Source organism: Punica granatum, chromosome 3, assembly GCF_007655135.1.
Source record: "Punica granatum isolate Tunisia-2019 chromosome 3, ASM765513v2, whole genome shotgun sequence".
NCBI classification, from domain to species: Eukaryota; Viridiplantae; Streptophyta; class Magnoliopsida; order Myrtales; family Lythraceae; genus Punica; species Punica granatum.
In genome coordinates this window covers 3,438,950-3,461,851 of record NC_045129.1, presented here as the reverse complement: position 1 = coordinate 3,461,851, position 22,902 = coordinate 3,438,950, and the positions used below count along the sequence as shown (strand labels likewise).

The window sequence follows — 22,902 nt, the reverse complement described above, 5'->3', positions numbered from 1 at the left end:
CAATGTTTTCTATCTCTTGGCAGCAAATGAAAGGAGCGAGAATTCGATAGTTGAATGACTGCGATGAGATGTTGATTATTACAAGATTTAGCTCTAAGCTCGACTTTAAGTTGAATTGTGTGTTTGACATAATTTTAAACTTTAATCTTTCTGATCAACATGAATTATTGTAAATGTTGCTTAATTAGCAAAGCCTTTGAGATCAGTCCTATCGAGATTTTTAACTCGAGTCATTTCGTGAACATTCCAAATGGCAAAACACCCAAACCACAAAAAAAAGAAGAAAAAAAGCAGGGACAAACCAAGTTGGCATATATTATTTGCTCCCACAATGGAAAACACCAGCTTTATTATCAATGCTGGTGCTGTCCAACTAATTGAGACGGCAAGTTGCTTATCTCTCAACTTCTTACTTTCCAGTTTTCAATGTTATTTTATATACAATTGTGCATTTTAATTGCACTAATGGTTCTTTCTCGCTATATGTTGTGAGTAAGTACCAATTAAAATGTGGAATGAATTCCCTTATAACCAGAAAATGTAGCAAATGAATAAGATGGACTAATAAATATATAAGTAGTAGGTCATAAATTTGTAAAATATGAAAATTTTAATGATTTTTAGTTACAAAAAAGGCGTATGAATTTAATAGGATTAAGAAGTAAAGTCTATTACCATTATGTATGTATGTATATATTAATATTTCATGTTTTGCCTTTTTACATGTTTCCGGCCAGCCTTAACCTAAAACGAAGAGCTTATTGGGTCAAAGAACATGATAAGTTTCTATCAGTGGAAAAGCATTCAGTTTGAAAATAAGATCACAAACCCACTATTAAATTTATAAATATAATTTAATTAAGGTTGACCGGATATATTTTTTAGCATAACTATTTTATGGTTAGGGTTTCGTAGCCCCTGCCATTATATGCGAATCGTGACCTAGTGCATAGACTCTTCAACGGATAACAATATTCTTTATTGAAAACGAATATAAATAAAGTATGCTATAGCTAGTGAGTGAGGTGAGGCACAATTTAGTTGCATAATAAACATTTGACAACTTGTGATAATTATATTGAATTCTAGTATAACATTTTTTTTCTCATCCTCTTCTCTCATCTTAATTGGTGGAAACATCGTTATTTTATATTCCGCATGATTCAAAAAATGACCACTATCTTAATTATATTTTATTCATCACTGATTAGTTCATCTGAAAATTTGAAACATTTCAATATACCAATATATAAAATAGTTTTCTTGCAAAATCAATGTAACAATATTAATGCATTGTGCATAAGATTCCCCGGCCGATACTATTTCAGATTATTCTCCAAAAAAATCCACGTTATTATTGACGACTTCAATTAATTCACTCTTTCATATTTCACTTGAAATTATTTCGACCGGCTTGAACATGATCAGCTAAGAGTGCTATAAGTATAAAGATATACTTGTGCACATGCATAAGTCAGATGTTGTGGCTAGCTCTATCTCTAATTTCGGATATATAACTCTTCTTGAACCACCATTTATACGTGCGCAACCATTTAAAATCCGTAACAATTTCGATGGCGCATTTTCATTCAATTGTAATTGTAATAATTAATAATGGAATCTTCTGATGCGTGCTACTAGATTTAATAAATTTGTAGTGCACCAACCACTTCAAAGATGCAAATTGCGATCCCTATGTGGGATGATTTGACATGACTTTTTCTTGTAAGACTATCATGTTCGATGTGGTTAGGGTTTCTCTTCTCCATATGCTCAAAGGGTTCAGAGTGTGGGGGATAGTTTCCATTGCCTAATTGCCTCAAATAAGAAAGCAACTGCCGGCTTTGAAATTTTAGGGCATTAATATTTGTTTATCGATCAACGATTTTCTATTATAGTTCTAATAATAGTTAAAGAATCTAACAAAAACGGCAACAAACCAACATGGATTAGTTCACATAGTTCGGCGCTTGTTTTGCTTAAATAAAGTCTCGAGTTCGAGTCTTATCAATACAGAAAATTCACAGTGAGAGAATTTTACCTCTTAGTTGGCTGACTCGGCTCGATTAGATTAGTCGAGACCTAATTGAGCTTCCAGATTTCAGGGTTCACACAGAAAAAAATGACAGCACGCACTATGTTATTTCATACAATATGCACACATATATTTATTTATTTATTTTCTTACCTTTCTTTTTTTCCCCATTTTCATCATTCGACACCTTGAAGACCTGACATACACAGGTGACTGTGCATGTGTGTGTATAATCATGCCTGGTGAACCTACTGATAACATCTGCTCAAAGCTACCCAATAATAAGGATTACATAGTTTGCTGCTGTAAAAAAACTAAAAATCGATCATATGCGTTCAGAAAAAAAAATCGATCATATGCAATCATGGTTGGTTGATATGGTCATCTCTTGCATGGACATATCAAAGTGAATTAATCATGTCCACTAGAGCTGGCTTGGGAGCTCGAATATTGGCAAGTATTATTGGAAGTGGACTCTCATGTGCGCTAGAGCTTGACTTGGGAGTCGAATATTGGCAAGTATTATTGGAAGTGGACTCTCAAGTCGTTTCTTGTCTTGTGATAAGGAGAGGATCATATATGCACCTTACATGCTGAGTCTTGTGAGGGGCATTCGGTCATTGCTTTCACGTTACTGGTAGTTTCAAGCCAGTATAATCTGCATCGAAAGGAAAATTCTGTTGCGAATTGGATGGCTAGGTGGTCATTGAGTTTACTATTGGAAATGCATGTCCACCACGCTTCTCCGAACTACTTCAGAGCTCTGCTTTCTAGAGACCTTTATGGTACTGACTTACCTCGATTTTGTCTAGCTTAATTTATTTAGTGTTTTTCTTTCTCTTGACATTTTGCCTTGTATGTTTACCCAAAAAAAAGCGATTACTAATCAAATTGTTTCAATTTATTATAATATATAAAAGGCGAAAAGCACTTATGAGACGTCATCCTTTGCAAACCTTCAATTTGTGGTTAATTGCTTCTTGGCCTGCTCAAAAAATTAAATTTCTAAAAAAGAGACCGGTATATCCATCCATTTCTTAAGTTAATTCATTGAATTTGATACATTATTTTCTCACATTCATGGATGCTCTGAATATATGATACTATTAGTTTAATATCCATATTCAATTCATATATGCATAAAATTTTCATTGGATTTAATGGAAGTACGTTACATATATTTCGTTTTTCTAATATACTATGCCCATAAAATCTAGGTGTAGAATAGCACACCATCAATCAATAACTCTGGATTTTTTTGAACTTTTTGAATGAAAAAATCAGTCATTTTTTTCATAAATGGTCATATTTTATGTAATTTTGTGCATATATATTAGGAGCCTATGGATGACGTAAACCATATTGCTTGGTCATCCTGGTGAGATTATTTCTATATATGGTAATAATTTACGTAATTTTCTACATTCTATGAATGGTGTGAACGGGGTTGCCTAGTACATCGTGGTGAAATTATAAAATGTGCATAAAATGCTATGATTGAGTTGACTATATTCATGCAGGATATTATGATCGTCAAATTAACTATTTTCTTCATTCTGCTTCTAAAATAAGTCCTTTATAAATGACATATTGGAGAGTTTATAATCCAATGTATGCATAGACAACTTTATGCATTGATTAATTATTAGAAACAACTTATACTTTTAGTTTTTAATATTCCGGGCAAAGCTCAAGTAAAAGTGATGAATTTTGTCAAAGGCCCCTCCTCACAATGGAAAATTATGTCCGTATACGGCGGAAAGATGGTTGACCTGCAAAGCTTATTAGTGTGTCCTCTCAATGCTTCTCCCAATAATTGATTTCTTCGGCACTATATTGTCAGAAAATCTATCAAGTTTAAAATAAATAAACTTATATATTCCTTCGCCTTCACATATATATATATATATATGTTTATATATCATTAGACATATTCCTTCAACTTCATATATAAATAAACATATATACTCCACCTTCATAAACTTATACTTCTAGGATGCACATATATATACGTGTCTATAAATCTATAATTTGGTAAATTTCAATGTCGAATTAACGTTCCCACTTATAGTCAGATAGCTCCCGCGAACTGTAAAAGTGCGTGGTTGCAGAAACATGTTAACGTTTTAATGAATATGCCTAGATTGAACATAAGATTGACACTACTTGACATACTGATTAACTCGCATATCTGATGGCAGTTCTGTACAATTACACGGCTTTATCATAAATGTTACATTATGACATTGAGGTAATAATTTATTGCAATGACTAATATATGCGGACCCTGCTTGCAATTTTTTTTCTTTCCATCATCCGGATTTGTAGTGCTATTTGACTAGGTTTTGGTGGAATTCTTTCGGCAACTTGACCAGTATTCCTTCACAAGCTTGGAGAAGTACGAATCGCTTTCCATAAGCTTCCAAGGTTCATCATATTCCACCATTCTTCCTGGAAAATGAAAAACCAATAAAGAATCATTAGCACTGTGATGATCCCGATAAGAGAAGACTGATAGACTTACCGAACGAGAGGACCATGACCATGTCGCTGTTTATGACAGTCGGGACCTTATGGGCAACTGTGATAACCGTACACTCTGAGAATTCCTGTCGGATGATTTTCTGAAGGACCGCATCAGTGGCCAAATCAATTGAGGCTGTTGCTTCGTCCAGGACTAGGATTCTGTTCCTTCTCAAGAGAACTCTCCCAGGGCAGAACAACTGCCTCTGCCCCGCACTCCAGTTCTCCCCCTCGTCGCTCACTGTTGCAGTGCATTTGAGAATTTATCTCCTCCAGGAGGTCAATGGAATCCAAGTTCTGAATAATTCTTTTTGGATGACAATGATTTGAAAAGAGCTTCCGTAAACCGAAAGTGCGGTTAAAAAGACTCACCACAAGAATCCAGCTGATTCGGAAGGCTGCTGATGCTTTCAGCTGACACTTTTCTAAAGCCTAACAACAACACAGGAAATCACAGGTTGAGAAATGGAAATGTGTTTGAACACTGTATCGAGGATTATACTCATCACACCTCCCAGATCTCGTGGTCGGAGTATAGTCCTAGAGGATCCATGTTAGTCCTAACACTCCCCCGGAAGAGAGTCGGCTCCTGAGGGATTATACTCAACTTCATCCTCAAGTCCTTCAGTCCAATCGAAGTAATATTGATCCCGTCAATACATATTCCCCCACTCACAGGATCCACCAATCGGAACAAAGCGCTTATCAGGGTTGTCTTCTCACTTCATGTTCTCCCCACAACTCCCACCCTACTCCCTTCCTTGAATGTGCTGGTGATTCCCTTCAGAACCAAAGGCGTGTTTGGACGATAACGGAGCTGAAACCGATTAAAATTGAACAAAAGAAAACATATTAAGAGTTCCTCGAAAAGTTCTTGGACCCTCTTGATGGGGAAAAAAGGAAAGAAAAATAGACTCAATAAGATTACAGGTGGCCCCTAATTTTTCATAATTATGATTCTGCTGCAGATTCAATGGGAATGGAAAAAAGTGGTACTGTACCTTTAGGTCTTCGAGCTCAATCCTACCCTTTGAAAGCCACAAAGAGTGAGGTCTGTGATCCTCCACAATTGCTTGGGGCTCAGATAGAACGTGCATGAACTGTTTGATCCGCTTGACAGAAACTACGTAGTTTGATAAGTGGCAATACCACCGGGTCCAAACAACTTGTGTATTTGTCAACGAGAGTGCGTAGGAAAGAGAGAGTCCCACGAGCCCTGTGCAGAGATTACATACAGATAACATATTTTGTTTAGACGAATCGGCCTTAAATTTCCAAAGTATATTCAGCTTTCACTTTCACGGAAAACAAGATCATTTTCAAACAAATTAGAACAGAAAATAGAAAGAAGGATATATAGTGTCTTTAACTTCCCATGGAAATGGAACAGAGCTAAGATTCGCATAAGTCGGTTCAGAGCATTTTGGAATAGAACAAGGAAATAGTGTTTGAAACTTTCCATGGAAATGGAAATTGGAGTGCTCATTTCTATAAGGAACTCGAACGTTCCTCAGACAGGAAATTTTTTGAGGCGGCAGCTTCGGTACCTGTGGTTACATTTCCTTCAGGAAGCAAAACCAGGAAGACTGCTGCTGTGCATAGTATCGCATACCGAAGAGCTTCAATCCTCAGAATCAACCACTCCATCACAGCATTTGAGTGGAAAAAGAGCTTTGCGCCCTTATCTATCAGGTTCAGAAAATTGCCAAAAAATCGGTCCACCATGTTGAAAGCTCGGACAGTAACCACCCCTGGGGATGTCTCAGCCGCGTAACTCATCACAGGGGCCTTTGTCGTCCCATTGATCCTTATCAGTTCCCTGGCTGAGGCCAAATAATAATCCTGAAAGGAGAAGTCTTCGTAGTTCCAACAAAATTCTCATCATTATGAAACAGGAAAGTTAACGGGTTTATCTTCAGTTTGGGGCCTCCTTAGAAGGGGGAGTTTGCAAAGGCCAATCGAAGTGCGCCACGTTGCTGTGTACCAAACACCTTTCAATGAACTATCTTCTAATAAGATGACACATTCTTTTATAAGAAACTTATTATTGGAAAATTTAACAAGACTCTTATTGAGTAACTAGTTATCTTGCACTATGTATCGGATGCTTGTCTGTAAGTTTTCTTGTTAAATATTGTATTCGGCCCATTTGGGATGTAATTAGGGTTTGTTCCCTTTAAATAGCAGTTTATATCTCTTGTAACCAAAAAACTCAGAAAAATCAGTGGATATACCTAGCTTGGTGGCGCCCCCAGACGTAGTCAGAATTACTGACGAACTGGGTAATCAATTCCGTGAGTCACTTTTGTTTTCTTTTTCGTTCATATTGTCTTCTACTATCGTACATTAGTCGCAACATTATTTAACAAAAAACTTATTATTTTTTGAATACTTACTCGCAAGAATGGTGTATTATTTTGTAAGAAATTTGTAAATTTTAATATAACAAGATTTTTGTTAAATAACAAGTTTTGTAAGAAAACTAGCAAGAATCTTGTTAATTTTTTGTATAGCATCCTTAAAAGTGAGCTTTTAAGGAGCCTCCTTATAGCAGACACACTCAAAGGATAAAGGGCATGTCATGGTTGGAACCAAATTGAAAGTATTTTGATGCTATGCCAGCCAGGATCGCGATGATCAGGACTTGCCACTTGACTGATGCCATGATCGCAATTATAGCTGTGAGATCCAGACTGGAAGATATGATGAAGATGATTGCGAAGGGTGTGTGAAAGTGCAAAATGCTCAAGTCCGAGGAAGCCTACAAGATAAGAATAGGATACAAATTTCGAAGAACAATATATCGTTTGTTGTCTAGGCTTCGTTCCAAAGTGCAGAGTGTTACATTAAAAACCGATCTATTTGTGCTGAAAAAATGCTCCAATTCTTCCAGTTTTTTCATTTTTCTCGTCCCATAAATAAATAAGAAGAAATATTTAGGCCTCCTGTTATTAGTACGTTCAAATTGGTTATGTTTGCTACTGCCAAATTGAGCCTAAATCAAATGATTTTCTGAACGAGAGATAAACGGCATAGCTACCTCGGTCAGGATCCTCCCGACTGGAGTGGAGTCAAAGAAGAGCATCGGAGCCCTGAAGATCGCATTATTGAAACCCGAGAAGAAGGCCTTCGAGGTCCTCAATCCTATATGGGTTGCAATGAAGGGCCTCAGATGCACACAGACTGCGATGACAGTTGAAATCCCGGTATATACCCCAATCTAAATACTACTCTTGATATCGGGAAATCAAACCGCCATGGCAAGCCAGTAAGTAGCCACAGCCTGAAACACGACAAATGCAAATTGAGCAGCTGTGGCCAATAGTTAAAGGACTGTCCCTCTTGAGACTTGGAAGTAGTCGAGGAATGGCCTCAACCCAACATCTCCAATCTCCCTCTCTTCTTCCTCCGTCAACTGTGGTCCCAACCCCTGCTGGCCCTCGTCAGAAATATCGGCCCCACTGTTGTTCTTAGTCACTTCAGGAGGTGGCTGATGATAAAGTTTCTCCTTCAGTTCTGAGTTATTTGCAGGTTCTAATGTTGTTATTGCTTCTTTATGAGCGCTCACGAGCTATTCGAATGTGGTTCCTGCAGTCAATAACTCCTGGTAGCTCCTGGAATGTGGGATCTCCCCTCCTTCCATGACCTTAAAAGTTCAAAATGCATCTACTTAAATTTGAGGATACCATGAAAGATACTCAGATCATGTGATCTACAATTGGAAAATTGTAGGAAACTCACCATAATCTGATCGACTTCAGAAAGGAATTCTGCTTGTTGAGTCACCAGAATGATAGTCTTCTGTGCCAATGCAGACATGACGCAGTCCTGCAACCACATGACGATGTTAGAGACTGATCTTTCAAATAATCCAATGCTATTAGAGCAAGTTATGGCCAAACTACTATTTGTATATTATTATTACTATTCCAAGTTTGAGCAATCACTTCCAAGTAATTTACTTTCTGTTAATTTTTCTATTAAATGGTCATCTTATAGATTTTCTTAATTTGAACAATGCAGCAGCTGTGTGAGCATCCAAAGCGCCAGAAGGATCATCAAGAAGATATATATCGGCATCACTATCGACTGCTCAAGTGAGCTGGATCCTCTGTTTCTGTCCTCCACTCATGTTGATCCCTCTCTGCCCAATCTCCCTGAGGTCTCCATGATCAAAGCTGCTGATGTCCTTATCCAATGCACTAGATTTTATAGCCTTCTCATATCGCTCATCGTCCACTGGCTTCCCAAAGAGTATGTTGTCACAAACCGTACCGCTCTGTATCCACGCAGCTTGTGAGACATATGCAATAGACCCCTTTAAAAATCAAATAATTTTGTTTAGAAACTACAAACCGAATTAGTTACCTTAATTTTGAAAAATAAACTTATTAATTTTGATTAGAAAATATATAAATTTGATATATAAGTATTTTAATAAAGTTGGTTCACTGCGTTATATTTAATAAGTATTTTATATTCAATGTTAATTTAAAAATTATCTAGAAGTAAATTATAAACTTATCAAAATTTAATCAAATTAAATAATAAATTAAATACGTCACATATAACATTTTTGCGCAAAGCACGGGTGGATTGACTTGTTAAAGCTAATTAGTCTGTCCTCCCAACTTGATTTCCCAAAAATTGATTTTTCCGCATAGGTACTATACTGTCAGAAAACCTTATCGAGTTTAAAATAAATGAACTTATATATTTCTTCACCTTCATATATATCATTCACTTATAAATTCCTTCACCTTCACATATAAATAAAACCACGCGCGCGCGCACATATATATACTCCTTCACCTTCATAAGCTTACACTTCTTAGGATGCACATATATACGAGTCCAAAAATCCATCATTTGGTAAATTTTGAATGTCGAATTAACACTCTCGTGTATAGCTGGACAGCTCCCGTGAATCGTAAAAATGAGTTGTTGCACATAAATTGGCACGACCTGACATACTAATTACTCGCATATCTGACGGCTGTTCCGTACAATCACATGCATTTATCATAAATGTTATATTATGACATTGAGGTAATAATTTATTGCAATGCCTAATATATGAGGACCACGCGTGCAATTTATTTTTCTTCTTTTCCATCAGACTGATTTGTAGTGCTATTTGACTATGCTTTTGGTGGAAAATTCTTTCGGCAACTTGACCAGTATTCCTCCACAAGCTTGGAGAAGTAGGAATTGCTTTCCATAAGCTTCCAAGGTTCATCATATTCCACCATTCTTCCTGGAAAATGAAAAATCAATATAAGAATCATTAAAACTGTGAAGATCCTGATAAGAGATGACGGGTAGACTTACCGAAAGAGAGGACCATGACCATGTCGCTGTCTATGACAGTCGGGACCCTATGAGCAACCGTGATAACCGTGCACTCCAAGAAGTCCTGGCGGATTACTCTTTGAAGGACTGCATCAGTGGCGGAATCAATTGAGGCGGTTGCTTCATCCAGGACTAGGATTCTGTTCTTTCTCAAGAGCACTCTCCCAAGGCAGAACAGCTGCCTTTGCCCCACGCTCCAGTTCTCCCCCTCGTCGCTCACTGTTGCAGTACATTCGAAAATTTATTTCCTCCAGGAGGTCAATTGAATCCAAGTTCCGAATAATCTTTTTTTAGGGTACTCTTATATGGAAATAGCTTCCGTAAACTGAATGTGCGGCAAAAGAGACTCACCAGAAGCATCCAGCTGATTGGGAAGGGTGCTGATTGTTGCTTTCAGCTGACACTTTTCTAAAGCCTAACAACAACACAAGAAATCACAGGTTGAATAGGAAATGTGTTTAACACTTTCTTGAGGTATTATACTTAGCTCACCTCCCAGATCTCATGGTCGGAGGAGAGTCCTAGAGGATCCATGTTAGTCCTAACACTCCCCCTGAAGAGAGTCGGCTCCTGAGGGATTATACTCAATTTCATTCTCAAGTCCTTCAATCCAATCGAAGTAATATCGATCCCGTCAACACATATTCGCCCACTCGCAGGATCCACTAATCGGAACAAAGCGCTTATCAGGGTTGTCTTCCCACTTCCTGTCCTACCTACAACTCCCACTCGACTCCCTTCCTTGAATATGCACGAGATTCCCTTCAGAACCAAAGGCGCGTTTGGACGATAACGGAGCTGAAACCAATCAAAATTGAACAAAAGAAAATATAGTTAGAGATCCCAGAACAGTTCCTGGACTCTCTTAATGGGAAAAAGGGGAAAGAAATCCAGACTCAATAAGATTACAGGTGGCCGCTAATTTTTCATAATCTTGATTCTGCAGCAGATTAGATGGGCCTGGAACTTTTTGGGAAAAAATTGGTTCTTTACCTTCAGGTCTTCAAGCTCAATCCTACCCTTTGAAGGCCACAAAGAAGGTCTGTGATCCTCCACAATTGCTTCGGGCTCAGATGGAATGTGCATGAACTGTTTGATCCGCTCAACAGAAACTATGTAGTTTGATAAGTAGCAATACCACCGGGTCCAAAAGACTTGCGTATTTGTCAACGAGAGTGCATAGGAAAGAGAGAGTCCCACGAGCCCTGTGCAGAGAATACATACACATAACATATTGTTTAGAAGAAATTGGCCTTAAATTTCCGAAGTATTTTCAGTTTTTACCTTGGTGGAAAAAAAGAACATTTTCAAACAGTACCATTTTCAAGAAAATTAGAACATAAAATAGCTGAAAGAAGGAAATAGTGTTTTAAACTTTCCGTGGAAATGGAACGAAGCTAAGATTCGCATAAGTTAGTTCAGAGCATTTTGGAATGAAACAAGGGAATAGTGTCTCAAACTCTCCATGGAAATGGAAATCGGAGTTCTCCTAATTTCTATGAGGAACCTGAACGTTCCTCAGAGAGGAAATTTTTTGAGGCGCCAGCTTCGATACCTGTGGTTACATTTCCTTTAGGAAGCAAAACCAGGAAGACTGCTGCTGTGCATAGTGTCACATACTGAAGAGCTTCAATCCTCAGAATCAGCCACTCCATCACGGCATTTGAGTGGAAAAAGAGCTTTGCATCCTTATCTATCAGGTTCAGAAAATTGCCAAAAAATCGGTCTACCATGTTGAAAGCTCGGACAGTTACTGCCCCTAGGGATGTCTCAGCCGTGTAACTCATCACAGGGGCCTTTGTTGTCCCATTGATCCTCATCAGTTCCCTGGCTGAGGCCAAGTAATAATCCTGAAAGGATAAATCCTTTTAGTTCCACAAAATTCTCATCATAACAGAAATATGACAACAAGTAAAAAGGGCATGTCATGATTGGAACCCACCTGAACGTACTTTGATGCTATGCCAGCCAGGATTGCGACGATCAGGACTTGCCACGTGACCAATGCCATGATCGCGATTGTACCAATAAGCTCCAGACCGGAAGATATGATGAAGATGATAGTGAAGGGTATGTCAAAGTCCAAAACGCTCAAGTCGGAGGAAGCCTACAAGAAGAGGATGTCAATATCAAGAACAATCAGAATATACGTATAGCATTGTCTGTTGTCTAGGCTTCACTCCAAAGTGCCGAGTGCTACTAAACTGCAAAAAATCAGGAAACCAATCTATTTGTCATGAAAAACTGTTCCAATTCTTCCATTTTCCTCGTGTCATTGATAAAAAAAAAAAAAAGAAATAGTCAGGCCTCCTACTATTATGGAGTTCAAATTGGTTATGTTTGCCGCTGCCAAACTGAGCCTCATCAAATGGTTTTCCGAATGAGAAAGATGAATGGTATAGCTACCCGGGTCAGGATTCTCCCTACTGGAGTGGAGTCAAAGAAGAGCATCGGGGCCCTGAAGATTGCGTTATTGAAGCCCGAGAAGAAGGCCTTTGAGGCCCTCAATCCCATATGGGCTGCAATGAATGACCTCAGATACACAAAGACCGCGCTGAGAGTTGAAATCCCGGTATACACCCCAATTATAATATTACTCTTCATATCGGGAAATTGAATCGCCACGGCAAGCCAGTAAGTAGCCGCAGCCTGAAACACGACAAATGCAAATTGAGCAGCTGTCGCCAGTAGTAAAAGGACTGCCGCCCTCGAGACTTGGAAGTAGTCAAAGAATGGCTTCAACCCAACATCTCCAATCTCCGTCTCTTCTTCCTCCGTCAACTGTGGTCCCACCCCCTGCAGGCCCTTGTCAGAAATCTCGTCCCCACCCTCGTTCTTAGTCACTTTAGGAGGTGGCTGATGATAAAGCTTCTCTTTCATTTCTGAGTTATTTGCAGGTTCTAATGTTGTTATTGCTTCTTTATGAGCGTTCACGAGCTGTTCGAATGTGGTTCCTGCAGTGAATAACTCCTGGTAGCTCCCGGAATGTGTGATCTCCCCTCCTTCCATGACCTTAAAAGTGCAAAAAGCATCTACTTAAATTTAAGGATGCCATGAAAGATACTCAGATCACGTGATCTAAAATTGGAAAAGTTCAGGAATTTCACCATAATCCGATCGACTTCAGAAAGGAATTCCACTTGATGAGTCACCAGAATGACAGTCTTCTCTGCTAGTGCAGACATGACACAGTCCTGCAATCACATAACAATGGTCTCAAGTTGATATCCCCATTGCAACTGATCTTTAAAATAATTAATGCAATTAGAGCAGGTTATGCTTAGCTCCTGGAAAGGCAAATTACTTGGTGTATATTAATATTCAGAGTTTCAGTAACCACTTCCAAGTAATTATTCCTTTCTGCTGATTCTTTCCTACTAAAATGGTCCATCTTGTAAAATTTATTTACCTTGAACAATGCAGCAGCTGTGTGAGCATCCACTGCGCTAAAAGGATCGTCTAGAAGATAGATATCTGCATCATTGTAGACTGCTCGTGCGAGTTGGATCCTCTGTTTCTGTCCTCCACTCATGTTGATCCCTCTCTGCCCAATCTCTGTGAGGTCTCCGTGATCAAAGATGCTAATATCCTTATCCAATGCGCACGATTTTATAGCTTTCTCGTATCTCTCCTCATCCATCGGCTTCCCAAAGAGTATGTTGTCACGAACTGTACCGCTCTGTATCCAGGCAGCTTGCGAGACATATGCAATAGGTCCTTTTACACTCACCTGTGTACAGAGCGAAAAGATCAATTTACACCATTTAATAGCCCAATCTAATTCCCAATATTTAGGAAAAAAATTCACTGTTTTTTCACACAAAATGGATAAAACGTGCATTCAAGATGTTCCGTACCGACAAATCTGGTGCATAACACCAAATTAATAACATAAAACAGAATTTCTCAACTCACAGTTCCGGAAGTTTTGACGATCTCTCCTAGTATAGCGTACAAGAGGGATGACTTCCCAGCCCCAACAGGCCCACAAACTGCGATCTTCTGCCCAACTTTGACTTCAAAATCAATGTTCCGGATTGTAGAACATGCCGATTCTGTGTTCCAAGTGAAATTTCCTGATGTTATCTCCACACTCGTGTCAGAACTTGAAGACATATTATTCTTCATCCTGTCACCCTTCAGCTCATCGTCCAACAAAAACGTGTTAATCCGATCAAATGAGACTTTGACTTGGATTAAAGCTGATAGGGCCTCAGGGATCATCCTTACAGGCTCTGCAATGACCCGTAGAGTAGCTAGGACCGTGAAAATCGTCCCAGCATCCAATGGGGCGCTTCCTAGGAGGACACATCCAAGGAAGATAACCGAGGATATCACCGTTGGGGACATCCAATAGAGCGCAGTCCCATAGGCTCTTTTGAGCTGTGATTCTGTTAACCACTTGAACTCCTCATCCCTTCTCGAGTCGATTGACTTCTTGAACTTCTCCTCCCAAGATTGGAGCTTTATGATCTTCACGTTGTTGAGTATCTCTGAAGTGGCTCTGAGTCTCTCATCTTGCGCATTCATGAACTTTGTCTGGCAGTTCTGCAGAACCTTCGCAAACGGAACATTCAGTAGCCCAAAGATGAAGAGTGGGACCAGACCTGGTAGGGCTCCAATCCCGATGACTAGGAAGAGTATTCCAATCGATAAGAAAAGTTGGAAGGTGAAGCTCCATATTGAATGGAACCACCAGGGGAACTCTCCCATCCGATACGCGTCCACAGCAATGTAATTTACAATCTCTCCAGTGGAGTGCCTCCTCCTTCCCAAGCTTGAGAGCTTCAGCTGCTTCTCGTAGAGAGCAGCCATTAGGGCTGACCTCATCCTCATCCCAGACCTTCTGGATCCAAAGAACCAGTGCCTCTGAGACAAGGACTCTACTAACTTCGAAACAATCAAACACCCAACTATGATAAATCCCTGAGAGAGATTATTCTCTTCCTCATCCTGACTTGAATAATTAATGAACGCATATAGAATTAGAGGAGAAACTGCAAGGGAGATTGTTCGGAGAAATGCATAGAAACCTATGAGGATGTTCTCTTTCAAGTGAACTCTTATTATGGCCTTGATGACCAAGTTGCCCATATTGGTTTCTGATGTTGAACTTCCTTCTTTCGTAAGTGAATTCCAAGTTCGAGCAAAGTTCTGGTATGTAAGATTGGCTTCATCTTCAGAGACAAGATTAGGGATATCCTCGAACTCGAGCGGTTTCAAGTAACCGGACTTTAGAAAAGGGTTAACCCAACAGAACACCAGCTTGCTGAGAAAACTAGCATAACCCAATTCTGATTTTCTCCCTTCGGGTTCAGAGACCAGCAAAGGTTCGGAGAGTTTTGGGTCGAGGGCAGGTTGATGGATGGGAATTGTATAATTCCGGAAAGCACAAACAAGAAGAAGAAAGCACACGGGCCAAGAGATAGAGTCGAGAATTCCAAAACTTTGGCTGTTCAATAATGTCTCGATGTTCAGAGCAGTGATGAGAAAAGAGAATGAAAACCACCAAACAGTACAAAGAGCTTTCATCCATTTGGTTCTTCGGACGACAACCAAGGAAAGGCTCAGGGAAGCCCATGAGAGCCCTTTGAGAAAGCAGAGCAACCAGCTGGAGAGACCTGTGCGGTCAGTCTTTTCCGATATCAGAGTCCACAGGGAGAGACCGAAGATTGGCAGGCTGATGAGAGCACACAAGATGGAGACTAGAACGGATACCCAATCCCTCTTGTAGTTAATCTCATCGATCCTGGACTGTTTCTTGATGGCAGTCCTGAGAAGTGAGACGAAGAAAGCCGAGATGAACAGCAGATTTACCGCTTCCAGTATGCTTCTCTGACTGCAGGAAGAGCCCAGATTGAATTCCTCTCCATCACACATCCATGAAAACATACCTGCAGACATTCCAAAAGAAGGCAGAAATTCATGAAATGCGCATCAAAGCAACGAGCAGCCCACAAAGGCAAGTTTGACTACACCCCTTCACTTTATAGGAGGAGAGCAGAAACAAATATGGAAAATCCAAATGAAAGCAAACATGGTAATGAAGTGATGGAGCCTGAAGGGATATATCTAGGCCAGTTCGTACCAGAGAAGCTCCGGAGGAGAGCCATCTTGGAGTCCCGGGTTTCGGCTTTCCCTGTGGAGAGCCTACTAAGTGAAAGCTCACTGGTGTATGACTTATATAACTGAAGTTAGCCGAAATCTAGGACCTGAACATATAATCAAACAGATTCCACATAAACAAGAAATTGATTAATTGTCCCTTTTATGTTCCAAAGGATTAGGAAATTACGTAAGAAATTAGGTCATCCACGTCACTGTCCATGCGGGTTGGCACCTTGCGGAACCTGGACCTCAACGATCCTCGCTCTTCAGCTACTCAACCTCCTTAATAAACTACGAGGTGTAGGCTCGCGTTTAGCTCCGGTATGTAAAAATGTTAAGAAATTTTAATTTTCGACGTTTACGAATAAATTTTTTAATTTATTGAAAGAACTTTTTTTTGAGATTGTGCTTAATATTTATTATTATTGTCATTGTTATTATTATTATTATTATTATTATTATTATTATATTTTGAAATCATGATTTTTATTTTTATTTTTAAAACTATTTTATGGTTATTTACGAATAAAAAAGTCTCTTTCTTTTTTACTTGTCAATATGATAATTAAATGTGATCACAATTTCGTTAATCATATGAATTATTCGAGCAATCAAAGAGTCCTGAACTTTTTATAAAAGGGGTATTATGGCGCTTTCTCATCTTGTTATCTGGTTCCTTTATATATTTAATGATAATTATATTGATTCAATAAAAAAAGAGTTAATTCATGCGATTTGACGCTTGTTGCCCTGAAGCAAAATGCGTTAGGTTCAAGTCTTGTTAATAAAAAAAACTTTTGTTGTGATAGTTTTACCCATTAATAAGGACCAATTCGACTCGAACTAAATTAATTGAAGTTTATTGGACCTCCGAATACTTAAGTATACACTGAAAAAAATTTATCGACTCAATAATCGATTCGAAAGAGCGTGGATTCTCACACGTACATCTTGTTTCGAGGACCATTTAATTGAGGTATGGAAGCCTGCCATGGATCTGGATCTCCAAAAACTAAAAAATAAAAATAAAATAATGCAGCGGATCTGGGGGTGTAAGCGTAATTTTAAGTTCCGGAAATAGCAGGTCCGTAAGCAGCAGGTTCCCAGTCTCTGTTCGGTGCACTGTGTGGACAATGTCCGTTGAAGACAAAATTGTGCGTACTTGTCATTGTTTTAAATTAAGACGTGCATATTCATACGTATCTTAATCTGGGTCCGATGTTTTTTTCGTGGCTGGTATGGGAAAAACCATGGTCACCCTCAAAAGAAAAAACACTAGTGGTAGGCAATGCAGACACGATATTGGCTGAAAATGGTAAGGGACTTTTTTTTTATTGAACCGTGGTGGATCCTCGCATTGATCAACTCCAAAAAAATATGTACAAAGTTTAGCAAATGCACTACAGAACCAGGATTCCGAAGAAGAGACGCTACTTCTCCAGTTGTGATGAGAATTTCTTTTGTGATTGTATCTTATCACGTGACATAAGGAAAAAATCAATCAGAATCCGTAACAAACTCGTAATTGGAGTCTTAACCACATGAGCAATCGTCATAATTGTTGGTTATGTGTTTCTTTCTTTTTCATGTTTACTCCGTTGTTTTTCGAAGTGTAATTCTTACCCATGAAGAATAGATAAATTCAATCTCATAAGAATGGATAAACTGAACTAAAATATATCTGGTTCCTATATATAGTTCTATTCCTAGGACAGGAATGGCATGGTCCAATTCACCCAGCTGGTTTGGACATTGATTCTTATATATATATGGGTGGAGTCACCGGTACGGTACAACAGGCTTTATTAAACGTAGCATGTGCACGGTTGAATTCTTCTTGTCGCTTATATTAATTAATAACGTGCGGCGACTACATTTTTCAATGAGATGTTGAATGAGATATGGCTCGTCAGTTCAAGGAACTCAAACATTATATGTTAAATGTTATGCCCAACCATGTATGTTTTCTTCATAAATATCCACCTATTTACTATATTTATAATGTAGTCAAGCATAATATATATATGTGTATATATATATCTGGTGAATGACTGTCAGCTCGAGTTCTGGTTGGAGACGGCCCTTACTATAACGTTGCCACACTCAAAGGCATCATGATTTTGTTTAATATGTGTCATAAGAAAAAAAGTTGACATCATACAACAAATCATTATCTTTTTGAATGAGTAATAGGATTTGTGGAGTGGAGTGAAGATTGGTTTTTGTATTTTTCCTTTGATTAAGACCACACAAAGGCATATAATTGGAATCAATCAATCGGCAAATTTCACCGTAGATCAAATGTAGTATTCCAATTCTCCCGCCGATGTAGTCCTATCAATATTTTCGATTTGTGTAACCAAAGCCACCAGACGGTTTCGATCATCATCGATCTGAGTCAATCAGGGTTGCCATCAGATCTGGCCGGCATGATATATACATATGGATTAGATTCCTTAAACAAATTTCAATTATGTACTAAAAAGGCGGATATAATCGTCTGAGCAAATTAATCGAACTCATGAACTGAACTTAGTATATGAGTTAGAAAAGATGAGCTGCTTCTATTGTGCTATTGCCTCTACTTTTTGGCGCGCATCCTGATATCTATAAGTTCAATAGCTCCCGACCAATCCAATTCACACGGGGATTATCCGTGCCTCTTCATTAGGTTTTCTATCGATGACCTCTCTCTCTTCAGACGTGAAGTGTCTCGATCTAAACTGTCTGCCTCTTGAAAGAGCATCCATCTTCCTCATTTATAATATATCACCGTTACAAATAGTTTCGTGTTTCGTGGAATTTCCGTCCCCCCACACACAAACATTTGATAAAATTATGAGGACGACGGAAACGATGGAGAGAGATATAGTGGTCTAATCCACGTTTTCTCTGCAAGCATGATTCCATAAGAGAAAAACTGTTATTTTATGCTTTTTCCTCTTTTGTTCTTTTGTATGAAAAGTAATTGTATGATGATTTCTTTTTTCCCTCTCATGCATGGCAAAGGGGAGTAGCTAACTGCGTTTTGAATGTCTGTTAGGACTGTTTGGCTTTACGAAAGAAGTGATTGTTGCATTCTCGTCTTATTCACTTGTTGGGTCTTATGTGTTGCCTACCGTACATAATATTGGGCACAACAAAAAGCAAGATCACCGACATAAACTAACCTTCCTCGATGAGTGAGGGATTTAATGGAGTGGCACAAGTTGCCGACCTAGAGGTAAGAGGTTCTAAGTTTGATCCTCTCTAGTGTGGGACTTTCCATTGATCTTGCTTTTCGAATTTCCTATTCTTATATTAGGACTATCAGCCTAATTTCTTACAATTGACGAGAAACAACTTGCTTTCTCGAGGAGTTCGAGAGTGTCCAGCATTGGTAAGCATAGTATGTTAAAAAACTCGATGGAAAATCACAAGTGTAACTGAAAAATGGATGTATTATCACGCACATGCTCACATTAACAGGCTTCAACTTCAATATTAGCTGATACAATACCTTTCAAGTTGCACGTGGTGTCAGTGTACATATTCGGGTTTCATCGACGTCCGCACATCTCATCCTCTTAAAATCCTTTCATCATTTCAGCATGCGCATGCATGAGATGACGTGTTTTTTGGATCCTGAATTCGTGGCTTATTATAACTTCAAACTCCAGTTCCGTCACTGTATACTTGTTGCACCAGGTCGAGTTTCGATCGGTTTCCTTTTTGATGCAAAAGTTGGCTACGGAGAACGCTTCATGCAATATTTGGAGAAAATAACATCATTTAATTTGTAATTTGTCAATGGCCCTCTCTACTGCTGGAAGAAAAGGAGCTTTCCTGCAGTTTTGGCCGTGCCACGAAAATTGAATGACAAATTGGAGCCCTCATGGGACATTAGTAGCTGGCCATTTACGTAAGTGGGAGAGGACTAAATGATATGAAACTAATGTTTATCCGACTTTACATTTATATATATCATATGATTAATGAAAGCATGATTGGATCTTCCGCCCAAAAAAGAGGACATGCTTGGAGCACTGCATATCAACAATCATGTTATCGCACTGTTTGGTTCTCAACGATTCATAATTCCATACCATTTATTCAAAATCTAACAGCAACCAGGTGCGTGCATGGTTATTCTCCTGCCACTGTGGCTCTTTGAGAAGTTTGAACTTCGGGTTACAGGACAAGTTGAAGTGACAACTGAGATCAATAGTACATCTCTTAAGAAATAAATCCTTTTCCAGATAAAATCATAAACGTCTAGCGATGAATTCGGAATAGGCATAATTTGAGTTTATGTATGGACAACATAAAGTCTTATTCGAGAAGTAGGATGCATAAGATCAAACTCTTGTCGACTGATGGACTTCAGAATCTGCTTCGTAGCACGATAGTACTTGCGGGCCTTGGCCCATGGCATTTTAGGTCCTTATGAAGGTATATGTTTCTTCATAGGCCCAGCCCAATTTTATCGAGATCACACATTCATTGCACCAAGCGAAGGCCCGTCCCCTCACAAACCCCGCACCCTGCTAGTAAGCAACGGCAGGATGTTCGCTGGGTATGCGGGACAACATCACGGCATGATCCCGTCTCGACTCCAAGCATCGTCTCAGGGGCACGACCAGCACCAAGATCACACAGCTGCAGGATGAGCGGTGACTTCGTCAGGAGTTTTCTCATGGCTGTGTTTGGACACGTTTTAATTAATGCCGAAAGTGACCATCGACGCTTTCGACATGTTGATAGTCACTTTCCTCGTGTTTTAATTAAAGGAATGAAAGACGGGCATTACATGATTACGAACGCTAATGATCGTAACCGATAACGTCATTAGCCTTTAGCTTGATTACGATCAATGCCTCCTACCAAAAGAGGCATTTTCAATTCAATTTTCGTCAGGAAATGCCCAATAAAACCCTTTTTCCTTTTCTTCTTTTCTGCTTTTCCCTTACAAAATGGTTGGCCAATGGCCAATTATTGGCCAGAAAGATGCAATCATAGATTTCCACGATGAGAGCATCTCAAGCACTCAGCAATGTCGAGAAGGTTCATGGTCGACAATTGTTGATGATTGATCGGCAACGAACTTCAGCCTTTCCAAAGTATCTTTTGACCAGACAAAAGGCAAAGGCATCCATCTCGACTGGGTTGGTGCCGACAACAAAATTGGACTGAACCATTCATTCTCATTTTGTCAATTGCATCAATTGATCAATCAAACCGCACCGGTGAGTCTCCAGCACCAAGAAAATGCAAGAGCTTGTCGACCACAAGTCCATTGGCATACGATAATTATACACTCGAAATCTCAGAAAAATCAACAATGGGAAGAACTTCAATCGAAATCTCGTTCTGATTTTCTAATTCTCACTGTTTTTTCTTTTAGGAAATAAAAAAACCTAAAAATTGAAGCTTTAAATTTCAATGGGTACAACCCACCGTGGAAGAAACAGAGGGGAGAAAGGAAAAAAACCCGGGACTTAAGATGAAGATGAGGCAGCTCCGATCGGCACGCCTACGCCGGACATCAACCCGGCCGCCTCCTCGTCCATCGTGAGATCGTCCGTCTTCCTGAACACGGAGTGGAGGAGGACCACCGCCGCTCCGATCAGGAGCGCCGCGATTATGTTCCAAGTCGCGTTGGTGAGGAAGAGGAAGACGATAGTGAGGATGGAGAGGATGATCAGCACGACCCGGTCGTCGATCGTGCGGTGGAAGATGACCAGCGGCTCGTCCCTCAGGAAGTAGAGGAAGAGCCACGCGGCCATCATGACGATGAACACGATGAGCGAGATCGGGTGCCAGAGGAGGCTGAGGAAGAGGATGAGCAGCATGATGATGGCGTAGTTCATGCGGAAATAGCCGATGTTGGTCCGGCACCGGGAGACGGCGTCCGAGAAGCTCGACGGGAGCCGTATCGCGCGGACGTCGGCCATCTGCCTCCACGGGCGGCGGGCCCCCAGGCCCGCCTTGATGCGCTCCTTCGCCCGGGAGATGTACTGGAAGTCCGACGGCTGCGAGGACGCCGGAATCGTGCCGTACGTCGTCATCTCGCCGGCGTGATTTAGGGTTTCCCGGCTAGGAAGAGGAAGAGAAGGGAGGGACGTCGATGAGGAAATGGATTGAGGTAATGCTTTTTTGGGATTCGACTGCGAGTGGCAAAGTTGAAATTCTGGTGAAAGCTCGGAAAGATCTTTCGTTATTACAATTCGCTCCCTGAAGTTTCTTCTTTGGTCAATCCTTTCCCCATTTTTTAAAATATATCAATCTTTTCCCTTTATATTTAAATATATAGTGATAGATATTTTCAGCATGGTCCAGCTGTCAAAAGTCAAAACTGTCCATGAAAAATAAAAGCTATCAAGCTATCATTATATGCTACGTTTAATATATGTATTGATACAGTTAATTTTAGTAACTTTGCTCGTATCTATTCATATATATTTTAATTATTATGCTTTTTCATGAATTCTAGTGCTTTCATCGGGGACAAGATTGGCTTAACATGAAAGAGCGAGGTCCTATTGGAGGAAGAATTTGATCCGGTAAGAACTATTAGAGGATATTAAACGAAATTTAGACGCATTAGTTTGTATATAACTAATAAATTAGATGTAATTGGCAAGAATATCTTTAAATATAGTTCGAGATTGGCCACACATTAATTCTTTTTCTTAGAAAACCTAAAACTTGAAATGGTCTTTTCTATTGGAATTGGAATTGACTATCATACTCAAAATGAATAGAAAAATGGATCGACAAGGCTCAACTTACTAATTCATCATGTAAATCGGTAGGTTTATCATTTTTTTTTATGATGTCTTGAGCTGATTCATCAATTAGAAAATGTTCAGGAAAAGTAAAAATTTGATATTTTCTTATTCTCG

General features: G+C 39.4%; 2 protein-coding genes and 1 pseudogene across 2 annotated transcripts; all 3 read right to left on the bottom strand.

The window, feature by feature from the left end:
* Positions 1-4,373: 4,373 nt before the first annotated feature.
* LOC116199476 lies at positions 4,374-9,376 on the bottom strand (annotated as a pseudogene).
* Positions 9,377-9,426: 50 nt separating this feature from the next.
* LOC116199566 (ABC transporter C family member 8) lies at positions 9,427-16,140 on the bottom strand. The gene is made up of 12 exons (XM_031529963.1): positions 15,999-16,140; positions 13,826-15,804; positions 13,320-13,640; positions 13,018-13,104; positions 12,317-12,922; positions 11,853-12,017; positions 11,466-11,760; positions 10,904-11,115; positions 10,403-10,708; positions 10,262-10,325; positions 9,890-10,129; positions 9,427-9,815 (listed from the first exon to the last, which is right to left on the bottom strand). The coding sequence occupies exons 1-12, from the start codon at positions 16,021-16,023 to the stop codon at positions 9,700-9,702; spliced, it is 4,416 nt and encodes a 1,471-aa protein (XP_031385823.1). The 5' UTR covers positions 16,024-16,140; the 3' UTR covers positions 9,427-9,699.
* A 5,082-nt stretch (positions 16,141-21,222) lies between these two features.
* LOC116201945 (PRA1 family protein F3-like) lies at positions 21,223-22,163 on the bottom strand. The gene has a single exon (XM_031533430.1). The coding sequence runs from the start codon at positions 22,063-22,065 to the stop codon at positions 21,496-21,498; it is 570 nt and encodes a 189-aa protein (XP_031389290.1). The 5' UTR covers positions 22,066-22,163; the 3' UTR covers positions 21,223-21,495.
* Between the last annotated feature and the right edge of the window lie 739 nt (positions 22,164-22,902).

Coding starts and splice junctions, on each gene's coding strand:
- LOC116201945 (XM_031533430.1), bottom strand. CDS start 22,065: ATGACGACGTACGGCACGATTCCGGCGTCCTCGCAGCCGTCGGACTTC.
- LOC116199566 (XM_031529963.1), bottom strand. CDS start 16,023: ATGGCTCTCCTCCGGAGCTTCTCTG. Junction 10,709..10,903: donor TTGAGCTTGAAGACCTGAAG/GTAAAGAACCAA, acceptor GATTGGTTTCAG/CTCCGTTATCGTCCAAACGC. Junction 10,326..10,402: donor CCGACCATGAGATCTGGGAG/GTGAGCTAAGTA, acceptor TGTTGTTGTTAG/GCTTTAGAAAAGTGTCAGCT.